General features: G+C 44.3%; 1 protein-coding gene across 4 annotated transcripts; it reads left to right on the top strand.

The window, feature by feature from the left end:
* The first annotated feature begins 830 nt into the window (after positions 1 to 830).
* Positions 831 to 25,316, top strand: TCTN2 (tectonic family member 2). Of its 4 annotated transcripts, XM_027576817.2 has the most exons (18): positions 831 to 1,016; positions 1,161 to 1,268; positions 1,751 to 1,839; positions 2,665 to 2,860; positions 5,910 to 6,010; positions 8,650 to 8,846; positions 9,515 to 9,641; positions 10,426 to 10,567; positions 11,843 to 11,908; positions 12,693 to 12,827; positions 13,083 to 13,160; positions 15,882 to 15,959; positions 16,776 to 16,887; positions 19,479 to 19,585; positions 21,999 to 22,152; positions 22,883 to 23,008; positions 23,159 to 23,247; positions 23,474 to 25,316. In XM_027576817.2, exons 1-18 carry the CDS (start codon positions 935 to 937, stop codon positions 23,575 to 23,577), a joined length of 2,091 nt encoding a protein of 696 aa, XP_027432618.2. In that variant the 5' UTR covers positions 831 to 934; the 3' UTR covers positions 23,578 to 25,316. The 4 variants fall into 4 exon arrangements, with proteins under 4 accessions (XP_027432618.2, XP_027432619.2, XP_027432621.2 ...); XM_027576818.2 differs by lacking the exon at positions 15,882 to 15,959; XM_027576820.2 differs by lacking the exons at positions 2,665 to 2,860; positions 5,910 to 6,010.
* The last annotated feature ends 554 nt before the right edge of the window (positions 25,317 to 25,870 follow it).

Here is a 25,870-nt window from a genome sequence, read left to right as displayed (position 1 = left end):
TATCGTGCAGACATGGATCCTCTCAGCTAACCGGCATACCATCCCTCTGAGAGCTAACAATGAGTGAACATTTATTGAGTGCCTACTATATGCCAGGCATTGGTCTAGACTCATTAGTATGTTATAGTTCATTTAATCCTCACACAATCCTATCGGGGAGGGACTCATCTCCCCCTTCTATGGATGAGGAAACTCAAGTTTGGAGAGGCTGGGTGAGCTGCCCCAGGGCACTTAACCGCGGAAGGAGCGAGAAATCCCACAGCGACCTCAGAGCCTGCACGCCTAGTCACGGAACTGTAATAAGGCGTGGAATGCTTTGAAGCTATTGACGTAAGAATTCAGATACTTTGGCATCTGTCCTAACGCTGGGCAAAACGTTTTGTATTCTTTGATAAGATCTGCTTTCGTAGCGCTGACAGCTCTGTGCGATAAAAACAACACAAAACTTCAAAAAACTGGGAGGGTAACAATTCAGCAGCGCTACACAATTACAGCACTGCAGCCTCACCCCCTTTTTGTCTTTCTCCCAAAGTCCCCGTAAAAATCAAGTTTATTAAGGAGCGTGTTTAAGAAGCCAGTGCCTGTAGGCTCGCTCATGCCGTGTGACTGAATTAAGTCTGGGCTGGGGGAGCTTTTTAAACTGGACGCAGACTCTTACTTTTTCCTGATGCCTTGGGTCGAGATTCAAGGGCCCAGGGCCTGTGGGCGGGGCCGGGTTGCTGGGTCCCGGGCCGGGGGCGGGCTCTCTCCTGTTGTCCGCCCAATCACCGCCCGCCGCCCTTCAGACCTGCGGCCGATTGGCGGTTGCCATAGCTCCGGTTGGCTTGACAAGATGGCGGCGGCGGGGCGGTGCGGGCCGGGTCTTCGGGTCCCTTGCTTCCCGGCTTCTAAGGCGGGCGGGGTTCTGTGAAGCGAGCCCCGCCAGGCCTCAGGCATGGGCTTGCCGCCGCCCTCCCCTCTGTTCTTGGGGCTCCTCCTTCTGCAGGGTGTCCTGAGGCCTCTGTGGGGCGACCTGGGTGTGTACCGCAGGACAGGGGCCTGCAGGCCGGGGGTGGGGGTGAGTGGGGGTTGGGGACGAGGCGTTTAAGGGGCCAGACTTGCGACTCCTCCCGGAGTCCTTGCAACTTGTAAGTCCGCCCTTCCCCTTCCTTGCCGCCTAGTTTTCATTCCTGCTTTCATCCACATGACCGGGCCCGCGGTCAGTGCGTCCCTGGTCGGAGGCACCGAGGATGTGACCGTGTCCCTGGCCCTGCTGCAGGACAAGGAAGGTAAGACGTCGGGCCCTTCCGGTGGGGGTGGCGTTTTGGGGGGCGCAGGGCCAGGCCGCTCACGGAGCTGGCGAGGTGGCATCGCAGGACGTGGCATCCCCGGGGTGCCCGGCCGCCGTCCCCTGCAAAGTCGCCATGGGAGCAGGGATAGGGGGCTGCTGTGGACCAAAGAGGACCAACGGACAGGCTCAGGGAAAGAAAGCTTGGGACAGTCATGGCTAGCATTCACTGAGCTGTCTGTCCCCTGTGCTTTATACGAATCCCCACATTTTCCTAGTAAGAACAGTAATATCCTTTCATGCCATTTAACAAATGCAGACACTACAGTTCAGAGAGGTTGTCACTTGTCCGAAGTTGCACAGCTTGTGATGGGCCCAGTCCTCGGCGTGGAAAAGGATTCCCTCCTAGGGAGCCTGATTCCATTGTGCACACCCTTAGCTGCTGAGCAATACTACCTTGCATCCTAATCTTCTCTCCTAAAGGATTATTGCCGGTTCCAGCTTGTGGAGTGCTGACCAATGAGACAGAAGACTGGAGCTTGACTGTGACCCCCACCGTGATAAGGCCAGAGGTAAAAATGTTCTTGGTAGCACCTGTGGAGACCCACAGTTAGTGTTTCTGCCGTGCTCTCGTGGTTGGACATGATACAGTTTTCTCTGGGCTTGGAACTACCACGAAACTGTGGGTAATCAGATCTAGTAGGCACCCGCTCAGCCCAGAGGTGCTGACGCTAGGGTCAGGGGTCCTTGGACGAGTTTCAAGAAGTTTGTGAACCTTCTGAAATTGTCTGTAACATTATATGTGCATTTTTCTGATGAGAGGGTTGGCAGCTTCCATCAGATTATCAGATGGATCTGTGACTCAAAAATCTTCATGAACCACTGACCTCACCCTGCTCTGAGCTTACGTGTAAGGATACTCAAGCCAGGAGAAGTGAAATATCTTCCATTTAATAAATGTTTTATTGAGTGCCTAGTATGTGCAAGACATCAACTCTGGAGTTAAAGGCTGAGAAAGGCAGACTTTACTTGCATCCCAGGAACTGGGGACTGTTTTCATTGACTTTTTGTGTGTGTATTTAATTTCTGCTGATATGCTGGTAGGATGATAAAGAAACTAAAAAGACGTGGACACACTGAGTTAATTTATCAGACAGACCTGTGTTTAGTCTTCTCTATCCAAAAGTGGCTTGCTTTTCTGTTAAACTGAAGATAAGGAATCAGGGCTTGCAACAGGGTGGGATTGAACAGAACAATGTCATCTTTGTATACGGTTCTCCTTTTGTAAAGTGAACTGAGGCTGACGTGTGATTTTATTGTGTTTTCCATTATGTGTTCTTAAAATGATTCACGCTGTGTTGAGTCACTTTAAAAGGGACAGCATATTTTCCTTTCAGAATGCGTTGGATGTGACAGTGAGGTTGAAGAGGGGTCGGCAAAGGTGTTCCTCTAATGAAATGGATTCCTTCTCAGAGTCCCCGTGTATGGTCCAGACTCTTCTGGTTTCAGCATCTCGCAATTCATCCTGTTTAGCCCATCTACTCATTCGAGTGGAAATTTATGCCAACTCTTCTTTGGCCCATAATGCCTCAGGCAAGTGAAGTCTTTGATGGTAAAAACATTCATGTCAAACATTATCTGTTGGACGCAAAGCATATGTCACGTGATCTGTGAGCTCTGCTCTTGAGTCAGTCTTGCCTTTCTAAACATACTTCCCTTTTGTTTAATTTTCTTATTTTAAGAAATTTTCGCTTTGTCCTATTTTACTTAATTAAGATGTCTTTTGTTTTACTTTAGTGTTTGTATCCTTGTAGACTGCCTTCAAGGGAGAAAGTGAAGTTTGTTTCTGTGTATTGATTCTTGTGACCCCATCTTGAAACAAAACCAAAAACAAAAAAAGCAAGGGAAAGATTAATGAAGGAGTTTACAAGACAAACAAAAAAACCCACAATAGATTTTCAGTGAAAGCTTTTGCCACCAGCTGCCTTTTCAGACGCGGCTTCTTAATTTATGGAAGAGTGTGGTGTTCTCTTGTTTAAAAACAACACACACACACACAACACACAACACACAACACACTATTTACTATTCTATAAACTTTTAAAATAAATTCCATATAAATGTCGGTTCACTTCGTTCTTTCTAATAGCTGCATGGTGTTCCATCGTGTGGAGAACCCTTGTTTATCTGACTGGCCTCTTCCTGCTGGAATTGAAGGCACTTCCGGCTTGTGATGTGTAACCAGCACTGTAGCAGACATCACTGCACACGTGTGTGTGTAGACTTGACAGTGGTAGTATTCTCCCTTTCCCGTGGCAGTGTTCTCAGAACAAGAGAACGTAGGTGTGCCGGTGGTGAGGGGTCCGCTCTGAGGGGCGCCACCGCCATGCCCCCTGTCTCCTGCAACCAGCTCCAGCATCTCTTGCCTTTCCGGTCATCTGGGATGAAGGGAGACACGTTCTTCCTCAGTAGCAAAGGTCTGTCATTTTGAGACTCCTACAGGGTCCGTTCCCTCCTCACATGCCCTCCCCGTGGTCCTCCGTGTGATTACGGAAGTGGAGGAGGATAGGCTAAGGTAAGATGGTGCCATTCAGTGGGCCACCCTGCCCTCAGCGTGCTGGCATGGAAGGGTCTCCAAGACAAATCGCCAGCCATGGAAAGCAGATGCAGATGGGTGCCTACAGCCTGGAGTGAGAATATGTATTTATATTTGCATAAAGAAGTTCTGGAAGGCTATCGCGACGCTAACCACGTGAGACCATTTGGGAGAGTGATGTGGGAACAGGAAGGGGCCGGCTGTGAGGACTTCACCGCGTACCTTTTTTTAGATCCTCGAGTTCTTTGAACATGTGAATCTGTGACCTATTTAAAGGCTTAAAGTTTTGTTTTTAGAAGAAAAAACAATCTCTTATGTTTAAAATTCAAAACAAACCAACAAAATAATATCCAGTGGGTGCTTAAAAAAAAGTATGGGAGGGATTAATGGTAGCTCTACCATTCAAAGTGGTGGCTTTTTTTCTTTTAAAAAATACTGTTTTGACTACATTTAGGTAATAAATATTCTTTTAAAAATATTCACTACATTTAGGTAATATTTCAAAATGTACGAATAGCCAAACTTAAGGAAAATTAGAGTATTTGTATACTGGTAATTATGAGATGTCTGCTCTGACCCCATGAAGGTATGAAACGTTTTGCACCCAGTCAGACAGAGCTCAGAACAAGAAAAAGGATAGACGGACAGACAGGAGGTACATGGTATGCCTAGTAACAATGAAACTAGCAAATGGCTGAGGAGACATAGATGCACAAACATCTATCAATAGATCATATAGTAAAACCCAATTCTAAAATGCCTTGCTTCCATCCCATGGGTTTGATTGTGCTGATGGTCAGAGCCTTGCCTGGTAAAATAGTCTGTTATTCAGACCTTCTCCTCATTCCCGATGCCATTGACATACTGGGGTTCTACTATACTGTAGCATAGACTATGTAGTTAGAGGTTCTTTAGAGAACTTCAACTGTCAATGTCATTACATAGAGTTTAAAGGAAGAATCGCTGCAGGGGCGCCTGGGTGGCTCAGTCGTTAAGCGTCTGCCTTTGGCTCAGGTCATGATCCCAGGGTCCTGGGATTGAGCCCTGTGTTGGGCCCCTGCTCCGTGGGAAGCCTGCTTCTCCCTCTCCCACTCCCCCTGCTTGTGTTCCCTCTCTGGCTGGCTGTCTCTCTGTCAAATAAATAAAATCTTAAAAAAAAAAAAAAAAGAAAGAATCGCTACATAGTTTTTCATGTACCAAATCCTAGGGCAAAAGTAAAATTCAGGGGGCGCTTGGGTGGCTCAGTTGGCTAAGCATCTGACTCTTGATCTTGGCTCAGGTCTTGATCTCACAGTCGTGAGTTTGAGCCCTGCACTGGGCTCCACGCTAGGTGTGAAGCCTCCTTAAAAAAAAAAAAAGTAAAATTCAGCAGACTGAAAATTTTACCCAATAAATTATTGCAGAGAAACTGGAAACATTACTCTCTGGATTCTGAGTTCGGAGGTTGAAATGGAATATAACATATTCCTTTTCCAATCCATGTAAAAATTATTAATTTCCTCCACACTTTCACACTTGAACCAGAATCAGGATGTGAAGAGTCGGGTCTGCAGTGGGAAAGGATATGAGGTTGAGCAGGTAGCGTGACTAGATATAATCTTGTGGCCATAAAGGCCCCAGATAAGCTGTCTGAAATGTCACCGTAGTTTTGGTTTTATCTGCTGGAGGAGGTGATGAATTTGAAGGAGTCAGTGCTCAATGTCAGCCGTGTTATGAAAGGGATTGTTCAGCATATTGAAAAACAAAATCAGTGCATTACATTTATCCCAACTTATCCGTTTTAGTCACTTGATTATCTTTAAGATCAACCGTGACTTTCAGTTTATTATAACTAGCGTATTTTCCTATATTTGGGTTTTTGTGGGTGTAGTAGATAACAGGCCTCAGCTAGGGTTTATGCGTAGCTCAGGGATTCCTTCATGTGTCATATTTGGCCCTGGTGATTTGTAAAACAATGACTCAGCCTTCTTTTGTGTGTCAAAAAACGTGGCAGTGCTTTGTCAGAGTGTTTCATAGCTGGACTTCTCTGTCGTTTGCACTTTTCAGAGAATGTGACGGTAATTCCCAACCAGGTGTATCAGCCCCTTGGGCCTTGTCCTTGTAATCTGACAGCCGGGGCCTGCGACCTTCGCTGCTGCTGTGACCAGGTGGGTATGTCCTTTCTGATCACGGGCACAAAAGTTCTGATACCTGAGAGCATGTGAAGAATACCAGCGGTTCTCTGTCCACCGCTTTTTGAGCGACGGGCTTTGAAAACTGAGATTGTGTTTTGTGTTGCAGCTTGTTTTCTTTTTCTTTTTCTTTTTTTTTTGCAGCTTGTTTTCAAATTGAGTATTTTCTTGTCTAGTCCCATCGGTCTAGTTTAGAGAAGGGAAAAATGGATCCCTTCCGACAAAGTCAGGATTGAGATGATTATACTGAGAGTGTGGTGTTAACTGTCTTATTGAGAAGCCTCCATGGAGAGGTAAAAAGGAAGAAAAAGACATTGTTTCAGTGATTTTTTTGGGAAATGTGTAGAGGTGCACAACCCTCATGACAACTCCATTTGAGAACGTTTCCATCACCCCAAAAAGAACCCTTTGTGCCCCTCTGCAGTCTCTCCTGTGGCCGCTTCTCATCCCAGGCCCCTCTTCCTCCACGCTCTGGCTCTAAGGATTGGACTGTTCTGGACACTGTGGATGCTGACAGCCTGTGGCCTTCTGTGTCTGGCTTCTCTCAGGCGGCATCTTGTTTTCAAGGGTTCCACATTGTGGCAGGTGTCAGTGCTCTGTTCCTTTTTATGGCTGAGTCACATTCCATTGCAGGGATAGACCACAGATTGCCAATCCGTTTAGCAGATGACGGACATTTGGATTGCTTTCGCTTTTTGGCTGTGATGAATAAAGCTTCTGTGAACATTTGTGTGCAAGGGTTCGTTTGGACGTGGGCTTCCGTTTCTCTTGGGTGTGTGTAGTACCTAGGAGTGGAACTGCTCTGGTCTGTGGCAACTGTATGTTTAACCTTTTGAGGAACTGTTTTCCAAAGTGGCCGCACCGTTTTAGATTCCTATCGGCAGCGTGGAAGGGTTGCGATTTTTCCCATGTCCTCACCTACATTTGTTACAATAATCTTTTAGATTTTAGCCTCCTCCTGGGTGTGAAGTGGTATTTCACTGTGATTTTGATTTGCATTTCTGTAGTGGCAAATGATGTTGAACATCTTTTAATGTGCTTACTGGCCATTTGTATATCTTTGAAGAAATGTCTATTTAGTTTTTATATTTTAAAAGATTTTATTTATTCATTTGGGAGAGAGAGACAGAGCACAAGCAGGGGGAGAGGCAGAGGGAGAGGCAGAGGCAGACTCCCTGCTGAGCAGCAGGCCTGATGCGGGGCTCGATCCCAGGACCCTGGGATTATGACCTGAGCCGAAGGCAGACGCTTAACCATCTGAGCCACCCAGGCGCCCCAAGAAATATCTATTTAGATCCTTTGCCCATTTTTTAATTGGGTTCTCTTTTCGTTGTTAAATTATAAGAGTTCATTATACCTTCTGGATACTAGTCCCAAATCAGGTATGTGATTTGCAACAAACGTCCCCCATTGTGTAGGTCGTCCACTTTCTTGTAGATGTCATTTGAAGCCCAAAAGTTTCCTAATTTGATGAAGTCCGATTCATCAGTTTTTTCTTTTGTTGCCTGTGCTTTTGGTGTCATATCTAGGAAACCGTTGCCTGATCTGGGTCAAATACGTATTTCTAATCCTTCTTTGCAATTTAAGAGGAATGAGAGATGCGAAAGAGGCACATTCACTGTTACCCCAGTCACTCCCATTTGCGGTTGAGCACAATTATGTCGTGGTTGGTTTTACAGAACAGAAAAGGGAAAAGCAGAAAGGAAAGTTTAGGGCCTTCATTTATATTGTAATTCTTATACTAGCAATTGTACTTATAATAACAATTATATTTAATTTAAAAATACAGCACATCATAAATCCGCATCAGTAGAAACGTCAAGATGGTATTCCCTTCCTCTGTCTTCCAGACTGCAGTCCTATGCCCGGTTTCTAACTTCTTTTGTGTTTGTCATGTTTGGTATCGATGTACATAGCACCAACCACTGGCCTTGCTTAGTCTTCTGGATCAGTGATGTCTTCGGATAGCTGCTACTTACCATGTTAGACATGATCAGTTGTTTAATTTGAATTGTTCTTGTTTAAAATTTATTTTTCTACTGTCAGTAAACAAGGGATTCAGGGCGTATTTTAGCTCTCAATGCTATGTGAAACAGGGAAGAATATGGATGAATAACTGAATACAGGAATCAAGTCACTTCTTGATGACATTAATTGGGTCGTGTTGTCATACGGACCTTAAGGATCCTTACAGAGTTCGGACTGTTTGCCCTGACTCGAAATGTCTTTAGGTTTCTCTGGGCTAGGGATTTGGATGGTGATGGCAATTAAAAAGAGAGAAATTTACTCTGTTTTATTCCCCAATTGGAGTCTATTCCATATTATCTTCTCTTCATATTGTTTTCTTTCCTTTTTTTTTTTGTTTTTTTGTGGGCACATCTTATGTCTTGAGTAAGGATGTAGTTCCCTGGAAGGTTTGAAGTTCCTGACCTGGAGGCTCATTACGGAATTGAGAGAAATTCTAGCAGGATTTTACTTCCTGTGAGCACAAAGCGCTAGTAGCCCGGACAGAGACTACGTTCCACGCTTCTTCAGCGGCGTCCTGCTCGCCTGAGAGCTGAGGGGCACCACAGAAGCTTCTGTCTGCTCACTGCTCCTCTGTGTTTCCTTTCAAGGAATGCTCGTCCAATCTAACAGAGCTGTTCAGAGAGGCCTGTTTCACTGGCGTTTTTGGAGGCGACGTCAATCCGGAGTTTGACCACCTGTGCTCTGTGCAGGAGACCCCCGGGGCCCCTGGCTGGTTCCCGTTCCTGTGTGTGCAGTCCTCGCCGGCCAACTCGCCCTTCCTGGGCTACTTCTACCACGGCTCCGTGTACGTGTCCCGACGCGGCCCACGGGTGCCTACGGCCTCTCGCGGGCCCAGGCCTGACCGCCTCCATTCGAGATTCGGTTCTAGATTTCCGTTAGCAAGTTTATTTTGCGTTAAATATTTGAAAGAATTGGGCCTCACTGAAGAGAAATTGTTGATACTGCAGTTAATAGTGATCATCTGGGTTTGGGGAAGGAGTGCTGGGCTCCTGGGGTCTTGATTTTCTTTCTTGTACTTTCCCCTGATGTTGAAATTTTACAACTTTCTTCTTCTTCTTATTGAAGTGGAATTCCTGTAACATAAAATTAACCTCTAACCACTTTCAAGTGTATACCTCTGTGGCTTTTAGTCCACCTATTATTTTTGTAATTAAAAAGGTAAAACAAAAATTAAAAGAAGAATTGTTTTTAGGGGCGCCTGGGTGGCTCAGTCGGTTAAGCGGCTGCCTTCGGCTCAGGTCATGATCCTGGGGTTCTGGGATCGAGCCCCGCGTCGGGCTCCCTGCTCGGCGGAGAGCCTGCTTCTCTCTCTCTGCCTGCCTCTCTGCTTACTTGTGCTCTCTCTCTATCTGTCAAATAAATAAAATAAAATCTTTAAAAAAAAAAAGAAGAATTGTTTTTAGCAGATAATAGCTGCGAGTATTAGTGGTAATCCTTCTCATTGATTTACAGTTCCCCTCGGCAGCACTCTTCCTTTGAAGTGAATCTGCATACTGATCTAAGAGACTTTTCAGACTTCGGTTATAAGCAAGGAGATCCGATCATGACTGTAGACAAGACATATTTTACCATTCCGCAGGTAAGAATTTCAATTTTAAGATGCTAGGGGCCTTTGACATTTTTTTCCCATCCTGTTGTTAATTGAATTTCTGCACTTAAAAACTCTCATCCTAAGTTCCTTATTTTTCTCCTGTGGAATTTCCAGGCACTCAACTCTTTATGGTCTGTGGATTTTATTTTAAACAGCCTCTCTTAAATTAGCCCCTGATTTTGCTAAATCTCAGAGTGAACATAACAACCAAAAGACATTCTATCAATTTCCATAGACATAACTACGATTCTGCACTTCTGTTAGTTTAACAGCTGATTTCTAGTAAGCTATAAGTATATAGTTTAATATAATATTCCAGAACTTTGAAAATTATCTCAAGGCTGTGGAGTTTTATGTGATCTTCATTTTTTTTTTTAAGTCCAAAATCATATATCTGTGGGAAGAAAACATGGGAGTCTAAACCATCTCTCTTCACTGTTCTAGGACTCCATTTTTATGGTTTTAACAAGAATCTGGTTGTCCTGAGGGAGAGAAAATTAAGTTGAATATAATCATGTTTCTGCAAAGTAAATGGAGCAGGGAGTTTTCTTTGTTTTTGTTAAGTACGTCTCCTCAACCAGCGGCTTCCAGACTTTGATTAGCAAATGAACTACATAGTCTATTTATGGGTCATCTAGTCAGTGAATTCGTTCTTGAAACTAACCCAGCAGGAGGAGCAGGCTGCAGAAAGCAAATCTGTATGGGACGCTGACCTATATTTTCTGACTTGAAAAGAGGTCATAGCCCTGTTGGGATTTCCCCTTACCCTCAGGTGTCCCTGGCTGGGCAGTGCGTGCAGGACGCGCCAGTGGCATTCCTTCAGAATTTTGATGTTCGCTGCACTACTAATTTGGAAGTGTACCGAGAGCAAGATGGTATTATCAATGCGAAGATCAAGAATGGTGCGGTAGGAGGTATGGTACATTGGTTTGAGAAGAGAACGTGGGGCTCCTGGGTGGCTCATTCGGTGAAGAAACTGACTCTTGATTTCGGCTCAGGTCATGATCTCAGGGTCGTGGGATGGAGCCCTGCACTGTTGTTGGGCTCTGCACTCAGTGGGGAGTCTGCTATCTCAGCCTCTCTCTCTCCCTTTGCCCCTCCCCATGTGTGCTCTCTCTCTCTCAAATGAATAAAGAAATCTTAAAAAAAAAAAAAAAAGAAGAAAGGAATACAGACCTGAATGTCTACATAAACTGGGATCTCATGAGGATATAAATCACTTCTACTGGATTAACTTAAAATATTTGAACTGCCAATTGAGGAAAATGTTTTCTTCAGAAAAAGTCCAGTTCCATAGGGCAGCATGTTGCATGTTAGTTCTTCTTTACAAATGGAGGTAAAATTCACATAACATAAAATTAACTATGTTAAAGTGGACAGTTCAGTGACATTTAGTACCTTCACAGTAACTACCTGTGTAACTACCCCCTCTGTTTAGTTCCAGAACATTTTCCTTCCCCTAAAGGAGACCCTATACCCTGACCCCTATACCCTGACCGCTCACCCCCTTTCTGTCTCTATGGATTTGCTTTGTTCTGGGCTTTCCATATAAGAGGAATCCTATAATATGTGGTCTTTGTGTCTGGCTTCTTTCACTTAGCATCATGTTTGCAAAGTTCATCCACGCCGTGGCATGGACCAGAACTCCGCTCCTTTTTGTGGCTGGGTCCTAGTCCATCCTGTGAATAATTGTGCCACATATGTCATCCATTCATCCTTTGATGGGCATTTGGGTTGTTCCCGCGTTTGGCAGCTGTGATCGTGCTGCTGTGAACGCTGGTGTGCACGTGTCTGTGAGGGCACACGTTTGCGTCTCTCTCTGCTGTCCACCCGGCAGTGGGGTTGCCAAGTCGCATGGTGATTTGACTTTCTGAGGGAGCACCAGACTGCTTCTAGAGCGAGCGCACCATCTTCCGTTCCCACTGGCAGTGGACCGCATGTTTGTTCCTATGGGAGAGTAGCTCTCCGCATCTCTGTCACTGACTGGAATCTCCTCCTCAGCCATGACCAGACGCCACGGACAGTGGGGTTCCCACGGCTGGCATTTGGGGAGTGGGAGAGAGGTCGGTAGCTGGCACACAGGCTGGGCGCAGTTACCATAGTTGCCTGATAAGCTTTCCCTTGAATAAGTAAACACGATCGTGTTGGGCTGTGTCGTTCTTGGGAGGCCAACTTCTGTATCTTTTCAGGCATCGTTACACCAAAAGTAACCTATGAGGAAGCAGCCGACCCAGACAAATTCATCACCAGGACAGGTATTTGAATTAACGCTTTCATATCACCTCTACAGAAATATGTAGGTCATTTCTTACAAATAATATGTAGTTATTTTTAGAGGGGGGAGGAAGATAGATTTTTATGAAGAATTTAAGGAGGTTCACAACACTTAGAGTTTTGTCTGCTCCACATTTGGTTTGTTCCTTATTCCGTCTTGCCTTGCTTCAGAGTGGTACCTGCGCCCTGGAGTCAATCCTCACAGCCCTGAGTTCTGTGGGCTCCAGGGTCCCTGCTAGTTTTCAGGGCCTGTGGACCTTTTCTGAAATGTTGTTCAGGGAGCCAGCATGGAGGCCTCTTGCTCTCTTTTCTCCTTCTTCTTCTTCTTTTTTTAAATAACTAAACTTTGCAGTTTTGATGCAGCCAAACAGGTTATTCAGAGTTTGGCTAATAGTACCAGGACTTTTGTTGTGCATGAAAGATATTTCATTACAGTGTGTTAAAATTCTCAAATGTATTCATTCATCAGATCTTAGCAAAGTACCTACAACATAGTAGTGAGCTAGACAGCGGGCCTCTGCTCCTATGGGGCTATGGGGCCGACATTCTGTAGTCCTTCATCTTTGACAAACATTTGACCGAGCCTGTGCTGTGTATCGAGCTATGAGCCGCATTCTGGGGGTATGGAAATGGAAGGAAAGGGCAGACTTCACCCAGGACATTGTGATGCTCTAGAGGAGGGGGCCAGTGCTGACTTGGTGGGGCCAATAATAGACTTGAATCCAAGGAGGGTTGTTAATTTATGAAAGTATTTTTTATTTGCAGAAACACTTTTAAGCAATGAATCAGCCTCCAGAAACGTAAATGTGGAAGAACATTATATTTTCAGATGGAATAATAATACAATCAGCGAAATAAATGTCACAATTATTAGAGCAAAAATTAATGCCCACCAGAAAGGTAACTTTGTTGAGGGCAGTGAGAATGTTTTCAGCTTAAAACATTTTTTTTTCTTTCTTTACGATTCTCATAATTATTACACGTAAAACTAAGTCAGACTTGTTTCTTATTTGTATTTGTGATTTAATAGAAAACATTTTTTTTCTTTTGCATGTCAAGATGTAATTATAAGGTAAAGAAAATAACACTATGGGGGATAATTTCTTTTCCTAGTGAAATGGTGCGCATTATATTTTTATTTTGTTTTATTTCTAGGGAGCATGACACAGAGATTTACAGTAAAATTTTTAAGCTATAATAGTGGTGATGAAAAGGAATTTTCTGGGAATCCAGGTAAGACAGTGTATGTCAATTGCTGATCCTACAAACATATTTTAATTCAGTACTCTTGCGCTACAGTGATTGTAACTCACTCCAATTTTAGTTTGTGACTCTAACCTTTCTCTTTCTCTTTTGTGACACTGTATTCTTTTTCTGGTAACAACTTTTTTTTTTTTTTTTTTACCAGACATGTTGTAAGTGTAGTTGTAAATGCAAAACATTCTTTCTCTTTAGCTACTAGTCTTTTGAAAAAAAGATAATGCCGAATAATGTTGGCAAAATTAGCTTTTTTTTTTAAAGAGATTTTATTTATTTATTTGAGAGAGAGAATGAGAGAGAGAGAGAGAGAGAGCATATGAGACGGGGGAGGGTCAGAGGGAGAAGCAGACTCGCTGCTGAGCAGGGAGCCTGATGTGGGACTCGATCCTGGGACTCCAGGATCATGACCTGAGCCGAAGGCAGTTGCTTAACCAACTGAGCCACCCAGGCACCCCAAATTAGCTTTTATAGAACTAAGAAGCTATAGATGATGGGTTCCTAACCTGGGGTTCTGTGGAGAGACTTCACAGGGACTGTGAACTTCTGGTCATGTTGTGCATTTTGTGATTATGTACAAATATAGCATCACCTGATTTGTTGTGTATTTGTTTGCTTCTTTAATTCACCATTGCCTCCTCAGCACCTGGAACAGTAGGGAGGATTGCACGTCCAAAATGCCAGCTGCTAGCCATGCAATGTGGCCAATGGCATGTGTGGAAATGGTAATATTTGGATATATTGAGTTGAATAAAACATATTTTTCAAATTAACTTCATCTACTTTTTCTCTCTTTTTTTAATGGGGCTACCAGAAAAAAAATTTTAAATGTCTAAAAAATTCTAAAAATGTGTCATATTTTAAAATCACATATGTGGTTTGCATTATATTTCTGTTGGGCAACACTGACTTGGACCATAGTAGGTGTCCAGTAAATATATGTTGGATAAACTATCATTGTTTTTTAAAAACTTGTCCCTTCCTTTTACTACTCTTAACTAGGCAGTAAGTAACCATGAACGAACAACTTTTTAAAGTTAAAATAACTTTTTAGTTTGCGTGATTTTCAATATTTGTATATGTTGATTTAATAATGCATGTTCCATTTTACCTATATATATATTTTTCTTTTAAATGAAATTTTAGTGTACTTGTTAATGTGGAATTTTGGATTTTATGGTTGGATTTCAAAGCAGGCTCCTGGAATTTAAGGGTTTTCATTTCATTATTTAATTTCACAGGATTTCTGAGAAACACCATCAGAATATGTGAAAAATGTTGACGCTCTTGTCAAAAAAGAATAAATTGATTATGAGCCAGAACCAGTCAGTCCGTGAGATAGTTTGTGTATGTACGGCCATCCATTCTCTAGCACTTTCCAAGGCAGGAAGGGTTTTAGGAGGAGTACACTACATGGGCCCGATTCTCAAGGAATTAATTCTCTTACTTGGAAAGACGGCACCAGGTCATAGAAACAACAGAGAACAATACAAGATAATTAATAAATGTGTGCTAGTCTCACGGACAGGCATTCTAGAACATCAGAGAAGTGGAATGTTGACCGTTCACCTACACTTCCCACCATTAAGGACCTGTGTGAAGTCTCTAGTTTGTGCAGGTTCTGATCTCAGTGCTGGAAGAAAAGCAGAGTGAGTCACAGTTCTGCCCTCGGCAAGTTTTCTATTCTGGGCTGTGTGGAGGAGATTGTACCTTGGAAAGCAGATAGCGCGGGCTGGGAACAGGAATAACCTGGAGTGGGGGCCAGGGAGGCAGCAAGGAACGGGAGGTGGGGATGGGCAGGGATGAACCCTGGTTGAATTCCGGCTGGTTCAGGAATGCTGAGAAGTAACGTGGGAAACACAAGCACTAGGCGTGAACCCTGATTGCATCTCGGTTTGTAAAAATGGCTCTAAAACATGTTTTTTGGGGACATGTGGAGATAGAGGTATGAACTGGATATACTTTGATTATTAGGAATTATTCATTTTCTCAGGAGAAATATTGGTATCATGGTTATGTAGAAGGATATCCTTCATTTCAGGAGTTGTATGTTAGAGCTTTTAGAGGTGAAGTGTCAAGTCTACAACTTATTTTCAAAAGGTCTTGCCCAAAATAAATATGTATGTATGTGCTTATGTAATACAGAGAAGACCAATCTGGCTGGAAATTCACGGCTGTTGATTTTGGGTGGTGTTCCTTTCAACCCTTGTGTACGTGTGAACATTTTCATAGTAAAAAAGTGGAAGCAGTAAGGCGCAGGCCAATAGGAGAGAACGGGAATAGGACCTGAATCGTCCCGGGGTGGGACTGATTTACTAGAGTGTCCCATCGAAAGGTTACTTTGGTGTAAGTCTCCTTTCAAAGCGCCTGGGACCAGTAGTAGTGATCACTCAGCAGTACTTAGTAACTGGCCTGCTTGGCGTTTGATTCCCCGGTGTGAGGGCCCTGGACTGACTCTTGCCTGCTCGTGCCTTTTCGGATTTTAATTTCAAAATTGATTTTAAAAAGTCACACAGATATCTTTGTTAAAAAAAAAGCAAAAGAAGAGGAAAGAAGATGGTTTGTCTCAAGCGTATTCTGACAAAGCTTTGCCTGTATGTTTCCTTTCTTTGCATATTCTTCTTTTATACTACTTGATGAGGAGGGGTTGCTATGTTAGGTTAACTTTAGCTACTTCTCATTATTGTGTTTGTCTAGGTTACCAACTTGGCAAGCCTGTTCGAGCTCTAAATACCAACAGGTTGAATGAGACGACTTTACACCTTTGGCAATCGGGTAATCTGGTTTGGTAATATGATTCGCTCTTTGATAAACTAGAATTGGAAATACTGCCTTATTTTGAATCTAATCAAGTAGTTAATCACTTTGAATTCTGGTTGGTTTATTTAGCCGGGGTGGGGGCAGGGTGGAGGAGATCATGCTTCCACAACTTTCTTTGGTTTGGTTTTAAATTTAACATTATTTGCTCCTGAAGTGCTGGTTATTTGTAAGAGAGATTTAAACATGGGGTTGGCTGGGGCGCCTGGGTGGCTCGGTCCAGTGCCAACTCTAGATTTCAGCTATGATCTCAAGGTCATATCTCAGGGTCATGAGTTGGAGCCCTGAGTCCAGCTCCGTGACTGGGGGGAGTCTGCTGGAGATTCTCTCTCCCTCTGCCCCTCCTCCTGCTCACGCTGGTGTGCTCTCTCTCTCTCTCTCCAATAAACAAAATCTTCAAATACGGGACTGGCTGGAGAGAGTCTCTTGTCATCGTTGCTTGTAGCCCAGGATGGTGCTAATTGGAAATTTGACCATAACTTTGTTCCAAACAATGGAAAATCTTTGCCTTGGTGGTGAGTGCCTGCATCTGCCAGAAGGCATTAACTTCCATGTTCAGAATAAACCATTGATCCTGGGCCAGGTATTCTGATATAGAAAGGCGCCTCTGTTCAGCTTTGAAAGGATTAGAGTAACAATGACCTCAGTTCTTGAGAAAATTGGAAACTTTATTTCTACTGATTGTTTTCTGTCTGTTTTCCAAGAAAAACTTTGAAGTAAATCTTTACTTTCATTTAGCAAAAATGGTAAGAGGATATTCTTTTTATTTTCTAGCTGGAAGGGGTTTGTGTGCATCGGCAACTTTCAAACCCATTTTGTTTGGAGAAAATGCACTATCTGGATGTCTTTTAGAAGTTGCGATCCATGAAAACTGTACTCAGCTCAGGTGAGCGTATCATTGGCGAATCTGCCTGTGTTTTGAGTGGTTTGCTTAAAATGAATTCACCCCATGAAAACTAAAGACAACATGAATGTGAAAAATTGCAGTCTGCAAAACACACTTGTGTAAAGTGGTAGTGGAAAAAATTATAGTTTCTTTAGAACTGATTCAGGGGCGCCTGGCTGGCTAAGTCAGTTAAGCGTCCGACTAATGATCTCAGCTCAGGTCTTGATCTCAGGGTTGTGAGTTTGAGCCCAGTGTTGGGCTCTATATTGGGTGTGGAGCCTACTTAAAAAAAAAAAAAAAAAAAAAGAATTGAATCAGACATCGATAGAAGGGAAAATAGAGTTCTTTCTTGGGACTAGAGCCCTTTCATCCATATTTATGCAGTTACTCTGCTAAAGTCTGTTAATTGTTGGAACCCAATACTCCTAGAAGCATAAAAAGGACAGGAGGCAGATATAATTGGTGTGAATAACACTGAAAGAATACATAAGCCTTGGGGCGCCTGGGTGGCTCAGTCGGTTAAGCATCTGCTTTGGCTCAGGTCATGATCTCAGGGTCCTAGAATCGAGTCCTGTGTTGGGCTCCCTGCTCAGTGGGGAGTCTGCTTCTCCCTCTGCTGCTCCCCCTGCTTGTGCTCTTGCTCTTTCTCTCTCAAATAAATAAATATAATCTTTTTTAAAAATTTTTTTTAAAGATTTTATTTATTTATTCATGAGAGACAGAGAGAGAGAGAGAGAGGCAGAGGGAGAAGCAGGCTCCCTGGCGAGCAGGGAGCCTGATGCGGGACTCGATCCCAGGACCCTGGGATCATGACCTGAGCCGAAGGCAGACACTTAACCATCTGAGCCACCCAGGCGCCCTAAATAAATATAATCTTAAAAAAAAAGAATACATAAGCCTTGTTACATGGTGTATAAAGAACTTTGCACTTAATTGTCTGGGTGGCATTTGGAAGGTGTGTTTATGGATATGCATATACATTCTTTTATTTTTAAATTGAGGTGAAATTCATGTAAGATAATTAATCATTTTAAAGTAAATAGTTTGGTGACATTTAGTGCATTCATGATGTTATACAACGACTACCCCTGTTTAGTTCCAAAACATTTTCATCTCTGCAGAAGAAAACCTGTACCCATTAACTATCCCTCCCCATTCCCCCCTCCCCCAGCCCCTGGCAACCACCGATCTGTGTTCTGTCTCTAGGGATTGACCTATTCTGGACACTTCATATAAATGGAACCCTACCATAGGTGACTTTTTGTGTCTGGCTTCTTCCACTCAGCTTAATGTTTTCGAGGGTTATGCACACTGTCGCAGGTGTCGGTGCTTTGCTCCCTTGTGTGGCCAACTCCTGTTCCACTGTACGGCTCTACCGCATCTTGTTTATCTGTCCATCCATTAACGGACGTTTGAGTTGTTTCCAGCTTGGGCTGTTGAACAACGCTGCCATGAACGTTCATGTGCCAGTTTTGGTTTGAGTCCCTGCTTTCAGTGATTTTGGGCATATGCCCAGGAGTGGAATTGCTGGGTTATATAGTAATTAGATGTTTACTTTTTTGAGGAACGACCACATCATTTTCAGTGGCTGCACCATTTTATATTCCTACCAGGAATGTGAGACAGTTCCAATTTGTCCACATCCTCCCAACACTGGTTAGTTTCTGTTGTTTTGATAGTTGCCGTCCCAGTAGGTGTGAAGTGGTATCTTGTTGTGGTTTTTAATTGCATCCATTCTTACACCCATTTCATCTATAACACATCCTGGGTAGCATGGTTCTTTGGGGAGCTGAGAAAAGATGGGGAGGCACTACGCCGGGAAGTAGACTGTAGGTGTAAATTACTAGCAGAACTCTTGGTCGTGGGGAATAAGGCTGGAATCTGCAGCGTCTCTCCCCTGAAGTTTATAAGATTTGTACCTGCCAATGACATCACCAGAAAGGAGGGATGCTAAGTTTCAGGGGTTTTTTTTGTTTTTGTTTAAGAGAGGGAGAAGGAGAGAGAGAATCCCATGCAGGCTGCACACCTAGTGTGGGGCACAGCGCAGGGCTCGATCTCACAACCCTGAGATCACGACCTGAGCCAAAATCAAGAGTCAGATGCTCAACTGACTGAGCCACCCAGAAGCCCGCTAAGTTCTAATTTTTAATCTTCACTTAATCTTCTGGCTCAAAATTCTAGCTAAAATATTTAGGTTCCTTTTGCTCTCAGATCCCTCTGGCCTGTAAATTTATCCTGGTAACTTGGAATGTGATCTACGCACCTTCCAAGTTTTATGACACTCAATGGAGCCTGTAAACTACATGATACCAACATAAATTACTAATATTTAAAATCCAAAGTAAACGATTGCTTCTGTATGTCTTACCCTGGCAGCTCAGGTCCATCCTGGACGGGCAGATGCCCAGCCAGCTTTTAATGCCACTCCCTCTGGCAGATTTTAGTTAGGCTCCCTAACTAAAGGGAGTTAGTTTAAGAGTTAGCAACTAGCTAACTAGTTGCCTAGTTAGTCCTAGGCAAGCACAACCTGGAAAGGACTTCAGGATGAGAGCCACTGGCCATGTGCTGAGAAATGTCTTACTCTCTTGCAGGGAGAATGCTGTCAAGCGACTTGACTCATTAATACAAGCAACTCATGTTGCGATGAGAGGCAACTCTGATTACAACCATCCTAGTGACGACTGGCTCGAAATAATCCGTAAGTCACAGCTGCGGACGTGTGTGCGTGTAACTTGCTGCTAGGAGCGCACGGCACTGGCCGTGCGTGGGAGCCCACGGGATGGGTCTTCCTCCTTCGCTGTGGCTCAACTGACGTTTGTTTAGAGGTTAGCTCTCCGGGCAGCAGGCTCTTCACATCCTTTACCTCTTCTTCATGATGGCTTTGTGGGTTTTTTGTGCTTTTTTTTTTTTTTTTTAAGAGGAAATCCACATGAGGTTCAGATTGCCCAGTTGTTTTATGAGCTAACAGCCTTTGTAAAAGGAGGTCTAAATGAAGACTGAAGATTTTCAGTGCATTTCAGTTTGCTTTGCTGTTTTCGTTTGCCAGGAATATAGGCAATCGAGACCGGACTTTATAATTTATAAAAGCAATGTTGTTAATTTAAAATAAGGTGATTGAAAAGATGATGCTGAGTGAAAGAAGCCAGACAGACATGACCCCGAACTGTACGGTGCCATGTGTACAAAAGGCCCAGATGGGGCAGATCTGTCACCACAGAGAGCAGACGGGTGGTTGCCAGGGGCTGGCGCAGGTGGGAGCAAGTGAGGAGTGACCGCTGATGGATACAGGGTTTCTTTCTGGGGCAGCAAAAATGGAATTTGGTGATGGCTGCGTAGCTCTGAATATACTAAAAACCACTGAATTGTACACTTTAACTGGGTGAATTGTATGGTGTGTGAATTGTCTCTCAGGACAGCGGTTATAGCAGAAAGAAGTGCAGGGGTAGCAGATAAGGGTAGCAGGCCCCACCCAGGCCAGGTAGAAAGGCTGGAGGTCTGGGCCTTTAGGCGGAGGCATTTGTAGCATCGGGCTGGCAGAGGATCGAGCGCGAGGAGGTAGGGTGTGCGTGGCCCGGATAGTAGCCATGAGCCACACTTCCTTGCCACAGCAGGCCTGGGGTCACCTTCCAATCTAAAACGTCCGTCTGGCCGCCACTGAGCTGCCGCTCACTCAGCTCGTCAGGGCAAAGCTCAAGGGCTCAGTTGATCGTGGCGGAGCTGGAACCCAGACCCAGGCTTCCAGCCTCTTTGCTGGCTCCCCGGCTGGCAAGTAAGGGGAGTCTTGACTGGAAATGTGCCAACAGGAGAGCTTCTGCTAGGGCTCTGATTAATGGCATTGTCTTTTGGGGCCAGAAAGAGAGAATTGGCTCGACAGCATCTGCTGTCCTAAGTCCCCTCCTGTCACTGAGGATCCTGCTGTGCCCCTCCCTTCTGCCCGGCTGGTGGTAAGCAGCTTTTTGGATCCTGCTTTCTGTACCACCTCTGGTCACTTCCGCTCAGCAGCCTGGAATTCACACAGAGGACCATCCAGACACGTGCCTGTGCTCTCCTCACCCCTTGTGATTTGGTTTGGATCATTACGACACCCAGGTCCCCTGCCCTCTTGGGGCGGTGAGGGATCATGTAATACGTCTGTGGGCCGGAAGCACCCCATATCACTCTCTGACTTTGGGAGGGGTCCTGGGGGCGATGGGGCTCTCAGGCTGTGATTCACCGATCCTCTTGTGCCCCGCGCTCAAGTCACTAGGCCCAGAGTTAGATCCTCATTTGGAGACAGAAACCAGAGGTTGGGGCTTGTCAACCCCTGGGCTTTGCCACAAGGCTAGCTGGATGGGCTGTGGCATGCTCGACGGATGGAGGGAAGGAGTCAGTAAAGTACCTGAGAAGTAGAAAGAATGGGAGGTTTCAAGACGGAGAACCCAAGGTGGTTACGTAGGAAGTCTGAGGTGATGACATTTTGCTGCCTTTGAGGTGAAAGCACTTGGCTTCTATGTTGTCTCTAAGCCAAAATCAACCCTGATCCTGGTTGATAAACAGAAGAGATGTCGAACGCGTGCATCGAGGAGGAGGAAGTTGGAAGTCATAAGCTGTCACCAACTTTCAAGTCCCTCCAGTGTCCCCTCACAACTTGCCACCCGCCTCCTGTTGTTATTCATTTGTTAGTCAGTTGTATTCTCTTCCATTGTGTTACCCTATTGCTCCTTCACTGTTTAGTCCATCCTAACTACAGTCGTTCGCATGGATTGTGAATGTCTTAGACGGCTTGTACTAGAACAGCAAGAGCATGGACTCAGCCTCATGGTATTTTACTGCAGTTGGATGGTATTTCTGCTAAAACTCTGGGGGAGCTTGGGGCTTGGGAACTGAATCAGGATGTCTGGTTTTATTATGTGGGTCTGGGATTTTAAAGTTCTGGTGACTGACTGAACAGACAAGGAGACATTTTGAACACAAGCGCTAGCACAGGCTCGGGGTGATGATACCGAGGGCCTGTTAGAGACGAGAGATGCCTTCATGTGATTCCTGTCTCATAACAGTTCCCAGTTTTTCCCCTGTATCATGGCACTGTAGGAAAACTGTTATCATTTTTTCCAAACTTGGTATTTCTATAGGTGCAGATGCCCCTGACACAGGTGCAGACCCTCCTGTCAGTGTGAATGGCATCTGCGTGGATATTCCTGCCCGACTGCATATACGCATCCTCATCTCAGATGCTGGTGCAGTGGAAGGGATTACTCAGCAGGAGATAGTTGGCATAGAGACAAGGTATGATTGCATCTGGGGTAAGTGTAGTTTAGAGAGAGTCAGTAAAGTTGCTGGTGCTCCAAAGAATAGGGAAATGCTAATGTGCAATCTGATTATTTATGAATTGCAGTTATTAGCAACATGATTATGTATATAAATGAAATATGTTATCAACTATGTGTATAATGGTAACTTGTTCTCACAGGTATTTATAAAGCTGTGTGTAAGGGATTCTGCACGGACTCTCGGGGTACAAAGATGAAATCCGGGGGGGGAATATAATAATCCATGCATACTGAGTAGGGAATACTGTGGGGAGGCGTTTCCCCAAGGGGAGGTTGGGGTGCAGGTGCCAGAAAAAGGGGATGGGGTGCTGGATAGGCAGAAACAACAGATGTTAACCACCAAACAGCCGGTAGCCCTCTTCTGAGAGTGATGTGGTGTGTGCGTACATGATGCATATAGAGCGCCTTCGTACTCTGTCCAGCACCTGGAAAACCCTCCAAGATGGCTAGCTGTTGCTGTTCTTCTTGTTATATTGTTCATTTTTGTAGCAGGGTGACCGGCCTGTGAGGTTCCCCATGCTACTCTCCCTCCTTGTGCGTATGTCCAAAGGGGGAAAAAGCATTAGTAGAATTTGAAGCTTCTTTAAGAGAATCCCAGTTTATATTGCTGCTGTTGGTTCCCTCAGGCTCTTAACAGACTAGAAACGATTGGTGGATGTGTTACCTGCATAATCTTTTCCTCCCAGGTTCTCTACGGTGAACTGGCAATTCCAGTGTGGGCTTACTTGTGAGGATAAGGCCGACCTTTTTCCTGTCAGTGCATCTGTCCAGTTTATTAAGATACCTGCACGGTTACCCCGTCCACTGACAAGGTAATCCAGTTGACAACCTAGTTACCATTATTAGGAAGCAGAAAGACAGTTGCTTGAAAAGAAGAAGTTTATTTCTTTAATCAAGTTTGACACATTTCATCAAGAGCGTGCTTTGTTGTGCCTATTATAATCTTCTAAGATGTTTTCTAGATTCCAGATCAATTTTACGGAGTATGACTGTAACAGAAATGAGGTGTGTTGGCCGCAACTTCTGTATCCATTGACCCGGTATTATCAAGGTGGGTAAAGCAGATTTCTGGAAGGGTTATCATTATGTTTTGCCTATTAAAGTATTTTTTAAAAATATATGTCACAGAAAACTTAAAACACATAGAAAGAGTTTTAAATGATTTACTAATAAGGTTGCCACTTAGGAGTGATCACTATTACTAGGTTTATTTCTACCTAATTGCCAAAATAGTTAAGAAATAAGAATTGTGCTTCATTTGGTTCATTTTCTTGCAGGTGAGGCTTATTCTCAGTGCGTGGCCAAGAGCTTACTGTTGGTATCCTTCTTGGTATTAGCTGCATTCCTCAGTAACCCCTGGACCAGAACACGCAAAGCTTGAAATTCATCTACCACCTGACTTCTCACAGACCACAGACTTTTGCTTCAGTGACTTGTCGTACTCCTGTGTGCCTGTCTGTAAAATTGTAATAAATGCAGTGCTTTATTTTTGTAAAATTTTTTTAATTAATTGCACTGTGAATTTAATTCACATATGTAACTATCCGGATGTGCAGAGCAATTCAGAATAGACATTCTCATCGTTGGATGAGACTGAGCAAAATGCACAAGAGGGTCAACTGTGTAAATAAATGTTACTAGAAGCTTTCGTGTATCACAAGTTACTAAAGTCACAGGAGTTTTGGTCCACGTATGTTATTCTTATCTTAGAAAGTTAGTATTTTCTTCAAATTATGTATTTCCGATGAATTGTTTGGTTAATTTCCTCTATTCCAAAGAAAGAATTAGTAATTCTTAAAGCCTTAAAAACATGTATACTATAAAGTTTATGTATTATTTTGTATATATGCACAAAATAAATTGATGAGGGAAGGTGTGGAGGCTGAGGGAGGGCAAGTATATGGGGAGGAGAGTAAAACAAGACCAGGAGGGGAAGCCAGCACAAGTATGATTACGTACAGGAATCAGAGACCCCGGACTTAAAATAAGCCGATTTTCGGTGAAGGATAGTTTTCCTAGTTGAGGCTTGAGAGATTTTCCTCCTGTGGCTCCTTACGAGGGGACACACGGCATGATGCCGGGGGCGGGGGGGGATGGATGTCTTCAACCATAGCCCAATCCTGGCCACATGGCAAATCTCTGCATTTTCTCTGTGGCCCAGACATATTTAGTCATGTTTCAGATGGATTTGGACACGGTCAGTAAACCTAATTTTGAAAAGTGACCATCTTCCCTTTCACACTCTGATGGAATTCCTGGGGCCTCCTGACTTCCCGGACACAACCAATGTGTTGTTGCATTTTCCAGTGCAAATCTGTAAGCCCAGTTCCATTTTTTACTGGTTCATATTAAATGTGTAACTAACGACATAAAGAAGTTTCTCCCTCAATTACCTCTATAGGTACTGCATTGAGAAATACTGGATTCCTCCCCTTCTGTTTCTCTTTTTCTTTGATTTGGATCTCTATGGTCCAAGTGATTACACCCTATAGAAGGAGTAAAACAATTGTCCTTTGTCAAAGAAAAGGAAATACCCACTGATCAATTAATTGTAGTAATTCGGAAAGTCTTTCTAGGGCAGTTAATATAACTAGCTCTGGAAAATTAATTTAAAATTTTCAAATGACAGGAAATTGAGCCCGATTTTGTGGGCTTTGTTAGGATGACTTTTGTAGTTAAGAGGGGAAAAGCTCACTTTGGCAGAGGAATGGGATCTGAGGGACCTGCTATATGGTTTTAACTTTTCTAAGTTTATACATTTATGTATGCATTTGAGAACTATTTATTGAGTGGCTACTACATGCTGGGCCCTGGAGATACCAAGGCAATGTCCTTTGTCTAGCAGCGCTTACATTCTAGTGGGGGAAAATTGGCAATAAATAGAGACAAGATAATTTCAGACAGTGGTAGGTGTGATGAAGGAAATAAAACGGGGGTGGGGTGGGAGATTACCTTAGCTAGGGGCCTGAGACGGCCTCAGAGGGCAGGGACATTTGAGCTGAGACTCCAAGGAGCCAGCTTTGAGAAGGTCTAGGAGAGGGGTGTTCTGGGCAGAGGGAGGAATCGCCAAGTTCAAGCACCCCGACCTGGGAAGATAAAGAAGGCAGGTGCGGCTGGAGCAAAGGGAGTCCAGGGCAGGCGATGGAGACGAGGGCTTCGGGGAAGGAGCGGGTCAGGGCCTGTGGGGTCCTGCTGGCCATGGTAAGAAGTTTGGATTGTACTGGGAAAGCAGTGGGAGAAACCAGAAGATCTGAAGTGGGCGGCGTGAGATTTGCGTCCTGTGTCAGAGGTGACTGGAGCTGCCGTGTGGAGGATCTGCAGAGGCAAACGTGGCCAGCGGGGCGACAGTGCCGGCACCCGACCCCGCTGTCTGGTCTGCACGGGGGACAGGACCCGAGAGAAGGGCCCGCGGCAGGAGCCAGCCGCAAACACACGATTTGGTGTAATGCCGTCGGTGTGAAACGTCCTGAATAGGCAGATCTGCGAGACGAAGTTGTTCGAGGTTGCCCGGAGCTGGGGACTGACGGCGCTGAGCAAGCGGAATCCTTTTAGGGTTGACGGAAATATTCTAAAAGAGGATCGTGATGATGGTTGCACAACCACTCTGTAACTTTACTAAAAATCACAGGATTGTATACCCTAAACTGGTGAACTTTATGGCACAAACTCAATAA

This window comes from Zalophus californianus, chromosome 14, assembly GCF_009762305.2.
Source record: "Zalophus californianus isolate mZalCal1 chromosome 14, mZalCal1.pri.v2, whole genome shotgun sequence".
NCBI classification, from domain to species: Eukaryota; Metazoa; Chordata; class Mammalia; order Carnivora; family Otariidae; genus Zalophus; species Zalophus californianus.
This window is presented reverse-complemented; position numbering and strand designations above follow the sequence as displayed.